Source organism: Colletotrichum chrysophilum (assembly GCF_026319265.1).
Source record: "Colletotrichum chrysophilum strain AFK26 chromosome Unknown scaffold_142, whole genome shotgun sequence".
Classification (NCBI taxonomy): Eukaryota; Fungi; Ascomycota; class Sordariomycetes; order Glomerellales; family Glomerellaceae; genus Colletotrichum; species Colletotrichum chrysophilum.
In genome coordinates, this window is record NW_026517429.1 from 60,528 (window position 1) to 73,198 (window position 12,671).

The 12,671-nt window shown below is 55.0% G+C and overlaps 3 protein-coding genes across 3 annotated transcripts; all 3 read left to right on the forward strand.

Moving 5' to 3' along the window:
* Positions 1-1,210: 1,210 nt before the first annotated feature.
* COL26b_011516 (uncharacterized protein) lies at positions 1,211-2,591 on the forward strand (the record flags this gene model as incomplete). The annotated part of the gene is made up of 2 exons (XM_053184182.1): positions 1,211-1,464; positions 1,514-2,591. 2 exons carry the CDS (start codon positions 1,211-1,213, stop codon positions 2,589-2,591), a joined length of 1,332 nt encoding a protein of 443 aa, XP_053031879.1.
* A 1,222-nt stretch (positions 2,592-3,813) lies between these two features.
* COL26b_011517 (uncharacterized protein) lies at positions 3,814-7,997 on the forward strand (the record flags this gene model as incomplete). Its single annotated transcript, XM_053184183.1, has 2 exons — positions 3,814-4,981; positions 5,068-7,997. 2 exons carry the CDS (start codon positions 3,814-3,816, stop codon positions 7,995-7,997), a joined length of 4,098 nt encoding a protein of 1,365 aa, XP_053031880.1.
* A 507-nt stretch (positions 7,998-8,504) lies between these two features.
* Positions 8,505-12,620, forward strand: COL26b_011518 (uncharacterized protein; the record flags this gene model as incomplete). The annotated part of the gene is made up of 1 exon (XM_053184184.1): positions 8,505-12,620. The coding sequence occupies one exon, from the start codon at positions 8,505-8,507 to the stop codon at positions 12,618-12,620; it is 4,116 nt and encodes a 1,371-aa protein (XP_053031881.1).
* Between the last annotated feature and the right edge of the window lie 51 nt (positions 12,621-12,671).

Sequence of the window (12,671 nt, forward strand, 5' to 3'; positions counted from 1 at the left end):
CTTGCATGCGCGTGGTCATGCGGCAGCGACGGCCGAGGCCGACATGAGCTGGGTTTCGGGTGTGCATCTCAAGACGAGACCCTTTGAGACGCATTTTCTGGACGGTGCGTACGGAGCATAAGGCTTTTGAGGCAATGAGACGGTTCTCGAAACCCTGTGTCAGCAGTGTATTGATTAGGGAATGTTGCGCGGCATTCAGTTGCGGCGCCATGATGATGGATGTCACTCCAACGCCGCTTTTGATTGAGGAGAGGGGAGAAGGACGGGACAGTAGTCAGACGGGGGAGGGGGCACCCAACAGTTGTTGGACTGGTTGGGCCCACTGCAGCTTATTGGTAAGCCATTTCTAGACGCAATCGTCTTCAACTTGATCCCAATTTCCTATCTATTCTTAGAAGCGTCCATTTCTAGCTCTCTCGGTTTCTGGCTCTGTTAGTGACAGGTTAGCGTGTACCTGATGACTACAATCAGAAGCTAGTAAGCCACACTCGCCACAGCTCCACACCACCACCACTAAAGATGTTAACTAGAATATCTGGCGAAGCCCATTACGCCTTTTACTGTATCACACGCAGTATTCAGTGAAGCATATCGTTAACGAGAACTAGACGCCAAGTGATCGTTCAGTGCTATTCGCAGCCAGAGAGTTTACGCAAGATGAGATGACTTCCGAGTCCAACACTCATCTGATTCCAGTACCTAGGTGAGAGCATTTGTGTTCCAAACGAACAACCAAGTGCCCCTCAGAATATGCTTAGCAAATACTCCGATCGGGATCAAGGGTGCCGAGATAGCGTCGGGATGTGCCCGACATCACCTCGTCAAAAGGGCGCAGACATGCCACATTCGTGTCTTCATTGTGGACTTTGATGATGCGAGATCAAAGAGGGCCTCTGGATTGGCTGCTGCAGAATCCTGAATCTGCAAGTTTGCTATCTTGACCCCATTATCAGCAGCCAAAGCAGACGAATGGTGCTGCGAAGAAGACGGTGCGGGGTGTCCGAGGGGTATCACCATCTCTGGTCGATATTGCGTCAGGCCGGGTTCGGCGCCGACCCACCCCCAACCAACGTTATCTCCAGACCGGAGCCGGTGCGCCCCAGAGCCTCCGGGCTATTGATAAAGTGTTGGGCCCCGATTCTGCAATTGTGTCTTGCATTCGCGTGGCTAGTGTGCATGTTCTGCATTGAGAAAGTTTATCATTCGCATCATGGGGACCAGTGAACAGCTCCAAGTAGCCATCGTCGGCGCGGGCATCGCCGGCCTGACGTCGGCCATTGCGCTGAAGGCGCATCCTGGTATCAACGTACAGATCTTTGACAAAGCGAGGGAGCTACGAGAAGTTGGCGCGTCGATTGCGCTGGGTCCGAACGGGTTGCGGACGCTGGAGAAGCTGGGCATTCACAATGCGCTGGACGATGAGATTGCGTTCCGCAATAAGTCGGGTTATCCCATGATCTATCGGTCAGTAGAGTCTATGGCCTAAACATGGATGGATGCTTATGGAGAGAAGTCACTACAAGACGGGAGAAATCGTCTCGGTTGACGAACATCACGGCGATGTCGACCCTCGCCACAAGACAGCCCGCTTCCACCGGCCTCACCTACAACAAGCGCTTCTCAAGCACATCGACCCCTCCCAGATTCACCTCAACAAAGCCTTCTCAAGTATCTCAAACGACGATATCACGGGAAGACTAAACATCACATTCACCGACGGCACTACCACCACGGCAGACATCCTCCTCGGCGCGGACGGCATCCACTCCGGCGTGCGGAGCTTCTACGTGCCGTCGTCCCGGTCAAAGTGGACCGGCTGGACAGCCTTTCGCGCCGTGTACCCCATCTCGCACCTCGCGCACATCCCCGACGTCCCGGACGAGGCAGAGCACTGGTGGGGTGTCGACCGGACGTGGTTCATGTCGAAGCTGGGCCGGGACTTGTTCTGCATTGTCGCGTCACACCAGAGTGACCCGGACGCGAGCGATGCGCTGTACAAGGACACGGTGTGGAACACGGACAGCGACGTGAATCTGCTCAAGGAGCATTACAAGGACTGGCATCGGCTGGTCAGGGAGATTATCGATGCCACGCCGGCGGATTCGTTGAAGGTGTACCCGAATGCCTCGGCGCATGGGCTGGAGAGCTGGGTTCTTGGGGAGGGGAGGGTGACGTTTGCGGGCGATGCGGCGCACGCGCATGGTGGTGCGTTTGCTGCGGGTGGCGGTTTGGCTATTGATGATGCGTGGGCATTTACAACTGCTATTCAGCATGTATATCCTCCTGGCGCTGAGGCGCTGCCCTCGTCGGCAGATATTGAGAGGGCGTTGAGGTTGTATGAGAAGACGAGGAAAGCGCATACGGATCGCGTGCTCGATACCGTGCATTCGACTAACAAGAAGAAGGTGGAGAGGATCGGGATTGTTGAGACGGATGAGGGACTGAGGGCGAGGATGAAGAATCGGGTTGAGCCTGTTTGGATCCATGAGCATGATGTCGAGGCCGTGTTCAGAAAGGTGCTGGAAGACGAGAAGGCGAGTGAGAGGACGACAGAAGCTCCATCTGCAGTGCAGATAGAAAGTCGACTGTAGATTTCGCGCAATGATAGAAGACTTTGAAGCCCGGGATTACATTTATTTGAGATATCTGTCGTGCATGCATTTTAAGGCATTACCTACCAGCCTGACCTTGATGTCTCGTAACAAGCCCATGTTTAGTAAGGGACCTCAAAAAGACGTAAGCTTTACTAAACTGAGTCTATTCAGCCTCAATAATCTCCTAAAAATATATCAAGAGAAGACTTTTTGGTGAGCAGAAGGGTTTCTGAGTAAAACTTGAGGTTGAGGCGACTTCATAATCATATAGGTGCCCGTTCAGACCAAGTGGGATTGAAAGTAGGAAATTGAACTTAACTCTTTTGAGGATACGCACCCTCTAAATAGGAATCTTCTGATGTATTCTATATGACGTGCGGGTAAATCTGGGCAGCACAAGATGTCCCATTCCCTTACTCTCAGATTGTTCGTCACATGAAAACAAACACTCACTGAGAGATGCTTCAGTGAGAGTGAAAGAGCAGTGAGATGATTCAGGGCGGTCCCTGCCTTAGCTGCCGGTGCGGTCCGTGCTCGATCCTGTCAGTGGACCCACAGAGTGCCCTTGATTGGTCAATGTCGTTACTGTTTTTCCATAGCCCCGGGCTAGCCGCCGTTCCCGTGGTGTCCGTGCGTCTCATCCAATGGCAGAGCTTGCGCAGGCCCCACCATGCGCGCCTTCCCGTCTCGTTTTCCAACCCGTCGTCCCTTCCCGCTCGCTGATGTCTCTGCTGGGTGGGATGTACCTTGTACCACAGCACCTTCCTTCCTCCCTCCGAGTCTCTGTAGCGTCACAGTCGTCACAGCCGCTCTCCCCCTTGCGAGGTGTCGGCAACCTGCGTTTGTCCAAGCAAACATCACCTCACCACATATTGATTGCTCTCTCGAAGGTCGTCTCCTCCCCCGCACCCGGCAGCGACTCTGCCTCGCCAGCTCGTGGCATTGTGTCGCATTCGCCCTCGATCTCTCTATCTCGACCTGCCGTACCCCGCCGCCTCGCTTTTCCCCCGTTGCGCCAACGGCGGAAGACCCTCCGTTTGATTGCGCCTCTCGACATGGCACAGCCTTGCCGCAACTTGGTGCTCCGACGACTGCCATCATGATCTTCTGGACTAATAGGTCCATCTGACATCCACTGAGGTACCCTTCTTTCCCTGATGTTCTTAGCTGGAGACCGAAAAATTGACTTCTCCCTTCCCTTCTAGACCTCGTCGCAATCATGGCACCGCATACCAAGCCCGCCCAGTCTGCACCGAGAACCCCTAAAAAGCCGAAACATATCGAGCGACTCGCCGAGACCATCGACAAGCTGAACCGCGATTACAACCTCGCCATCGAGATCCCTGACCGTACCTTGACCCCGAGACACTCCGAGCGCCGCCGCAAACACGATGCAGCTTTCGCCCGGAGCGACAAAATTGTGTACTGCATCAGGTTCCACTGCTTCCAAAACACCACTCTTCTCGACAAGATATTGCATGCCTTCCACTTAGAGGCTCGTGCCGCCAGCCAGAAATGGATTCGTTTGTCCGACTGTTACGACCCCGTCCCTGCCACAGCGAGACCACCAATAGCCGAATCTCCGGGAGAGGTGTTGGAGCTTCAAGAGATTCTAATCAGCGTGCTGGAGAAGGCTAAGCCACAGGACAGGGAGGACATTCCCAAGCCAAGACCCTTTGCGCGTGCCCAGAGCGGCCCGGCAGTCTACACTTCCATCGAGGTTCCCAAGTCTAAGAGAAGGCCGCCCGAGGACACGAAGGACTCCCCAAAGAGGGTCAAAGCTAGCCCGGCGGTTGACGAAGAAATTGACGAAGCAATTGCCGATGCTTTGGACAAGGTCCCTAGCCGCTCCCGATCTGCCAAACCTGATTTGCCCTCAGCCAAGTTCGTCAGGGACAATCCTTTCAGCGACATTAAGCCTAAACCTTTGTCAAATGTGCTTCCGCCCCTACGGGAAAGCGTGTATGCTGCTGCCTCCGTCGCAACATTGGCCACCACCAGCCGGGCTTCGCTATTCTCTGCCGCGAATGAACCTCCTCCTAGTACTCAAGAGACTGTTCCAGCGCCAAGCTATGAGGCAAGGATACGAGGACCGGTACTCTCGCAGGAGCCGAGATCTTCTCAGTCGCAAGACCCCTTTCCAGCTTCGTCAGGTCACTTGGATGCTCTCAATGTCTCCTTCACGGAGCATGAGGCCGAGGTGTCTTCAAGGCTCTACACCAAGCCGCCTGGCCATGTACCCACCCCGGGCGACAGCTCCCCCGGTCTCACAACGATTTACTCGGAGATCTCAGGTCTTGATGATCCCGCCCTGTACCAGCCAATTCTGAGCCCGTCAAAACGTTCAGAGCCAGTTGACCTCCAGTCCCGGCTTATCGCCACCTGGCGTGAGTTTCTCGGCCCTTGTCCTCGTCGCGCCGTGCCCACTGCAACAAGACCGTACTCTCAAGCTTCTGTACTGACCATGCTCTAGCCAGATTCCCAGCATGGCTCAACCGGGCTCCTTTTGCCGTCGCGTGGGAGATCACCCGTATCGCACTCCACTGCGGTGTTGACCTTGGTGAAACCCTCATGTCTTACGATGAAACCTGGATCAGCTACAATAATCTCTGGAGAGCGCTGCTCGCACACCCATCCTTCGCCGGCAAAGCTTTCCCCGAGAGACCAACAACGGATGCTTGGACTGCAGGTCTGAGTGGCTTCAAGTCTCCTCGAGGACAGCATGTCACTTTCACGGCCTCACTTGTACAAACCAAGAAAGTCAAATCCGGGCCAATCTTCTCTTTGACGATGGAGCCAATCGCGTTAGACCAGGGCTGCCGCCTGCACCGCCGATTTGGATCCGACCGGTTCATTGAGCTTGTCATCCCGTCCCCGAACTCCTGGGAAACGCCCATCAATAATCCCAAAATCTCCGAAGACGTCATTGATTGGTTCTCTTCTCGGTTGCATTATCTCGCCGGCCGGCAATGGCGCGCTTTTTATTCGCGAGACGCAGGGTACAAGACGCCTCAGACCAACGTGAGCCTTGGTCCTGACCCCAAGCCCATCTTTCGAGAAAAGATAAGTCTTTTTGCCGAAAATGGAAACAACTTCCATGCTGCTATCCCCATGAGTTCAGTGCCTATGGAAACTCCTAGCGAGCTCAGAGTCAAGCTGGAGGTGCGAGACATGCTCAACTGGCTCTTGCAGTTGGACTGCAACGAACACCAGCCGTACCTCAAATTGTTTGCCCGCATTCAACTTGGACTCAGCAAAACAACCCCGGTTGTTGTCCTGAATCGCAATCAGATCCGTCACCAGGAGAAAGACATGGTTTCGCCAATCGGAAAGGTAATGAACGACGGTATTGGCCGCATGTCACCTAAGCTCGCTCAAAAAATCAAAGACGTCCTCGGTTTGCAAGACATTCCTTCTGCAATTCAGGGGCGTTTCGGCCCTGCCAAGGGTATGTGGCTTATTGATATCAAAGACACTGGAGACGGCTTGTGGATAGAGACATGGCCGTCCCAGAGGAAGTGGAATTGCGACTACCTAGATCCAGAACATCGTACGCTCGAAATCAAGAGCCACGCTGCCGAGCCGCGATCCGCAAGTCTCAACATCCAATTTCTTCCTGTCCTAGAAGACCGCGCTGTAGACAAGCCAATCATGAGAAAGGCCATCGGAGACAGTCTCGTAGATGAACTCAACCGCGAACTAGAAGGACAGAAAAATGCCATGAAGTACCCAGTACAGTTTCGACAGTGGGTGAACGAAAACTCCATCGGTCGGAAGCAACGCTTGATCCACAACAGTGTGCCCTTTTTGGCCGGCCTCCCCGACTCCAACGAGGAAACGATGAACTTTCTCATCGACGGCGGCTTCGAGCCTTCCAAGCAGAAGTTCATTCAGGATATCGCATGGAACCTTCGTCGCCAAAAGTGCGAGAACCTGAAGAAGAAGATGAGCATCAAGATTCCCAACTCTGCCTACTTTTACATGGTCATCGACTTTTGGGGTGTGTTGGAAGAAAACGAAGTGCATCTTTGCTTCTCATCCAAGTTCCAGACCGAATCCTTTTCCGACTCTATGCTACACGGGTGCGATGTTCTCGTGGCCCGATCTCCTGCACACTTTGTGAGCGACGTCCAGCGAGTCAAGGCTGTTTTCAAGCCGGAGCTTCATGCATTGAAGGATGTCATCGTTTTCTCGGCCAAGGGGGACATTCCACTGGCCGAAAAGCTGTCTGGCGGCGACTACGACGGAGACAAAGCTTGGGTTTGCTGGGAACCAGCCATTGTGTCCAACTTTGTTAACGCCAATGTCCCCCCAAGTCCAGACCTGTCCAGGTACCTCAAGAAAGACAAGACATTGTACGAAGACCTTGTGCGGCGACACGGCAAGGTTGCAGCGGTCCCTGCAATGATAAAGCAGAGTGTCGCTTTCAGTGTGCGCCCTAGTTTTTTGGGTATCGCGACGAACTTTAAAGAACGGCTCTGCTACAAGATCAACAGCGTAAACAATAATTATGCGCTGTGGTTGAGCACACTTCTTGGGAACCTCGTTGACCAGTCCAAACAGGGCTTCGAGTTTACGGCAGATGATTGGAAGAGGTTCCGCCGAGAGGTGCTCGACAGCCATAAATTTCGAGACTTGGATGAGCCAGCGTACAAGAGTGAGAGTTGGCCTAGCAGAGGGAATCCTGCCCACATTATTGACTACCTGAAATTCTCGGTTGCCAAACCGACCATCGACAAGGAGCTGGAGAGGTTCCACCGAGCGATGAATACGCGCTCTAGTTCCAAGCGCGAGTTGAGGTCTCTTCAGTTGAGTAAAGAAGACAACGAGGAGCTGACAGCTGAGTACTGGGATCCCGACTTAGTCACGCCACACGATGAGCTTGAAAAGCTGGCGTCGACTATGCCAGTGCTCAAGAAGGTGTTGAAGAACCTGAGGAAGGACTTGATGGCGCTGGAGGAGCAGTGGGGCAAAAGTGTGACCATGACCAAGGACAAAGACGAGCTTCCTCGCCGTATGTCCGAAGTCTACGAACTATGGTGTGCCATTCAGCCTCGGGCGGACGAGGAGCTCAACCCCTTGGCGACGGCGTATCTCAAACAGTCGTTCAAGACGGAAGAGCACACAACGTGGGCCTTGATTCGCGCCAGCACTGCCTTCAAGTACTGGTACAAGCGAAAGTCCACCCTCCTGTGGCGCATGGCTGGCAAACAGTTGCAGCACATTAAGGCCATGACAACGGCTTCACGTGACAAGGTTCCTGTCACCGTGGTTCCGCACATATACGCAGCCTTGAGGCCTGACAACAAGTTCATCACTCAGGCCGTCTCCAAGATGAAGGAAGATGGCTCCGAATATCCTGGATTGGAATCCGACGGCGAGGATTTTGTGGGCGACGAATAGTGTCCGTCTACACCCCCTATGTCTTTTCACAAAAGTCACCACGGTTGCGACCTTGGTGCCCGACTTTCGCTGTCGATATCGGAGACTTTCTCCGGTTCGCAGAGACGGTCGGAACATCTGCCTCACAAGGGTTGAGGCTTGGAATTTTCTAGAGCGTTTCGCATGGATACCCCTTTGTGTTCGTATTTTTCAGCAGGATTTGGACATCATCAAGGTGCCCTGTGGGAGTTTATGGTAAAGAATAGAGCCTACCTGTACCTGCGTTTACCTTTGAGGCGTATTGCATGGCAGCCTGACCGTGAGAACTCTGATGCCTACGGGTCGCCAGAAGGCAGTTTGCAAGCCATGCCAGAGAGGTGGCTTCGACATAATTCCGTTGTGTGGTAGAAGGGTATAAAGTCGAAAACTTTGGGGCCACACGCCGCTCACCCTCTTTCCCTCCTTGTCGAACTTTCAGATCTACAAGTTGGTTCTGTCTCAGTACACCAAACAATCAAATCCAACAAGATGTTCTACCCACACAATATCCATACGTCATTCCCAACCAAGAACACGGCGCAGCCGCAGTCATCCTCTTCATCGTCGTCGTGGCGGAAGGACAACGAGACCGAGGATTCGATCACATACTTGGACATTCCTAAGCCCGTCAGCTCCATCATGGCAGACAACAGGCGTCTGAACGGTACCCCAATGGACGCCAAGTACACCAGGGACGAAGTCAAGGCCGCCGTCCGCACCCGCAGAGAGAACAGAAAGAACGAGGAACGCTTGAACCAGCAGAGGAAGGGGATCCTGGCCAAAATGCAATCGGACAACGGCCTCACACGCTACTTCTTCTCCGTCTTCCCCGACGGCGCGCCCATCCCCGGGATTACAGCCTTGGAGGACTGCGTCCTTGGCATCCGCCATTCCGAGGGCCGCAAGCTCGACACGGAGATCACCGAGGCCGAGGTCTCCCGCGCCCTGGAGCTTTTCGCCGACCAAGTCAAGTGGCACAACGCCAGCCTCACGCCTGTCGGCACCGTCAGCGAAGAGTGCGTCAAGGGCTCCACCGCGGACACGCTTACGATGTGGCTTGAGACCCTACGGCTGCGACGGAAGCTTTCCGAGACGACGGAACATTCTGAGGGATTGGCCTTGCAAGCGCGAATTGAGAAACTGGTAGAGAAAAGAGTCCGCGCGACGGTAGAAAAGCAGAAGGCCGCGCTGTATCCCGAGGCGAGTGGCAGCGGAATCCCCAAGAGGGCTACTAAGTGGCCGGAAAGCCGGTTCCAACATCCCAAGACCAGAGGCGGGCACACGGAGTCCACGACACAGGAACGGATTGAGGCGTGGGCTGCGTGGGAGCGCGCCAATGACCGTGCGGACGCGCGGATCAAGCGCCAGAACGAGAAGACCGCGAAGCAATTGGAGTGGGAGTTGGATCAGCAGCATGCGGCGACGCTGAAGAAGATGTTTACCCCGACCGAGGAGGAGCTCAAGGGGCTCAAGCGCTCCTTGAAGCCGGAGACCGACGGGCTCGTCAAACCCAAAGACAAGCGTGGCGACGGTATGAAGAAGATTATTGAGCACCTGAAGGCCGGTTCTGATTCTTGGTCGTCTGACGGCAATGACGGTTCCGAGGGGCAGAGTACTGCGCAGCCTCTGTTCTATTCGCCTACGAAGGAGATTCTTGATACTTTCAAGAAGGCCTGGAATATGCCTCTGATAAAGTCAATGTTTTCCGAGATGTCCAACCCAGAGACTGACGTCAAGGGAAAAGGCAAAGCCGTCGACCGCAGCGGAGCCGAAGATGAGGCCGCCAAGAGAGAACGCAGCCTACAGACCTTAGAGGTTAGACAACGCCAAATGGAAGAAGATCTTGTCGTCGATAACGGTGACAAGGAGCATTTCCTGTCAGATGCACTCCATGACCCACACTGGACAGGCCGCTCCAATCCGGACAGTTTCCTGAGAGGCTGGCCCGAACGTTCGAACGAGACGATGTTGGCTGTGCTGGGGCGGGCTTCGGAGTTGTCGGAGCAGGAGAAGCAGTGGGAGCGCAAGCAGTACTGGGCCGACTCGGCTGCGCAGATGGACGTTCAGCTGCAGAGGGTGAAGCGGCAGCGGGAGGAGAAGCTCGAGAGCGAGACTGTTGCTTCGGCTTCGAAGAAGACCAAGACCAAGACCGAGACCGAGGCCGAGGCTGAGTCCAACGAGCGTGTGCGCAAGAACTTCAGGGCCGGCTTCGAGAAGTGGAAGAGCGAGAACGTCAAGCAGGTCACTTTGGCGGAGGCGTATCAGCACTTGTTCAAGGGCAAGGACAGCACTGCCGAGGTCAACCACCCCAACACCCCTGACGACAAGGCTGCCGGGAAGCAGAAGATTGACGTTCCTTATGTCGCGAACCCCCCCATGACTTACGCGCCACGCCGTCAAGAATTTCCCACGTCAAATGTCAGGAATGAGGATCCTGAAAAGGGAGACGCCGTATCCTGCAACTTCTGGGCTTCTCCCGAGAGGCAGCTTCTCAACACGAAGTCCCGCGACACTTCACAAGAGGATCTCGGTAGTAGCGTCGTTGGTGGTTTGCTTGAGGAGCCTCCTAGCATTTGCGCTGCTAAGCAATCGGCCGCGGCCTGGATGCATCAGGGTCCGACGCCGCCCGCGGTGACAAGCGACGACCAATCGCGAAGTAAAACTGAAGCTTTCCATGAAATGATGAAGAGGAATAAACGCAGTGAAGACGCGCTGCTCCAGCAAATGCGGACGGCCGAGAAGGCCTTGAAGGACCATGAACAAGGAAAAATACGATCTCGGGGAACTTTTTTTGAGGTTCATAATCCTCCGCCTCAGAACCCATACGATACATCCTCTTTGAGAGAAGCAGCCCATACTCCGGCGGGCCCCAGTCTCCGTCCAGGGAAGCAGAACGGAACGGAGAAAGCTCCGAGGCAGGAGAAGAAGGAAAGTCGGGGCAACGGGGCTGAGATGCCCTCCGGCGACCGTCCAATCTGGGCGACCGCAAGCGCGTACCCACAGCCTGCACAAAGACATTACCTGACACCCAAGCAGCCTTCGCTTTATGTGGACACCCTTCGCGGGCAGTATGCTCCCATAATCGCTGCGTCGTACGGCTCCTACAATGTTGCCCCGCCGGCAACCGTCTCGACACCGTTCCCACAGCCCGAGAACCGGAACGAAGCTAAGAAGACCCCCGGTCAAGAGAAGAACGGCCATATCTCCCACTCCTACAATCAGCGTCCCTCTCTCGACCTCAAGCATCCTTACCCGTACAGGCCCAACTATACTTCTCCGTACGCGCCCAACTGGACTGGCCCGTCGACGCCCTACTATGCTAACTGGATGAACTATGCTTCCCCGTCGACACTCAACTACGCTGCCGTCCCGGCATTCTACTCTGCTACCCCGCCGACCAGGCCCAGCTATCCTACCCCATACACGCCCAACCATCCTCTCCGACACACAGCCTGCTATGATGTCCCGCCGGCACCCTCTGTCCCCCCGCCGGCACCCGTCCGGACAGAAACGACCCGAGCAATGGCTCAACCCCCCCGGCCTGCTCCTAAGCCGCCCGTCGACTTTGAGTTGGCGTACAACACACTCGCCGCCAAGTTCCAGAACTTGCACATCTCCACCGCGGCGACCGTCCGGGCCTTGAACGAGGACCTGAAGCGGGCGTCCACCTCGGTCGATAGGATGATTCAGAAGATGGCGGAGAAGGAGGCTGCTTCTTCAGAGGCTCCTCAGACTAGTTCTGCAACACGTCCATTGTATCCCGATGTGGGCGTCCCCATCCCCGAAGAGGCTGCAGATAGCGTTGCAGAGGTGGATGACGAGGTCGGGCTATACACAGAAGGGAACGAGCCAATGAGTTACTGTGGACCTTACGTTGAGGACGATGAGGATTCCATGAACCATTACAACCAGGATGATCCACCTACTTTGATGGATTCTGAGGAGGAAGAGTCTTCAGATGAGGACGATGAGGACGAGTCTTCCGATGAGGATGACTCTTCAGATGAGGATGAGTCTTCAGATGAGGAAGATGAGGACGACGACGAGTCTTCAGAGGGCGACCAAGACGAATCTTTAAATGAGAACGAGCCTTCGTGCGAGGAAGAGTCTTCGTGCGAGGATGAGCCTTCATACGAGGAAGAGCCTTCACACGAGGATGAGTCTTCATACGAGGAAGAGCCTTCACACGAGGATGAGACTGTGATGGAGAACGAGCCTGTGATGGAGCCCGAGCAGGACGAAACCGAGGAGAACGAGCCTGAGCAAGAGCAGTGCCCGTGCCCTGAATGCCAATGCGCCAACGCTTCCTGGTCCCACATCGGCGGCTACGATGACGAGGCCTGCGATGGCGAGGACATGGTCTGCGACTGTGCGGAATCTGACGATACCCTTCTCGACAGCTGCTACTGCGCCACGTGCGAATTGCTCCGCGAGTCGGGAGCTGAAGTCCCCGAGGAAGTGGCGGTGTCGGTTGCCTCCTCCGTGACAGAGGGCGAGACCGCGGAGGTGGAGATTGACGATGAGGATTACTGCATCCTGGACGACGAGGACCGAGATGCCGAGCAGGATGAGTACGAGTGGGTTGGCGAGAATGAGTTTGCCTAGAGGGCTGTGGGTTCTGTAGGGTTGTATGCTGAAGTTGTCAGGAGATCAGTA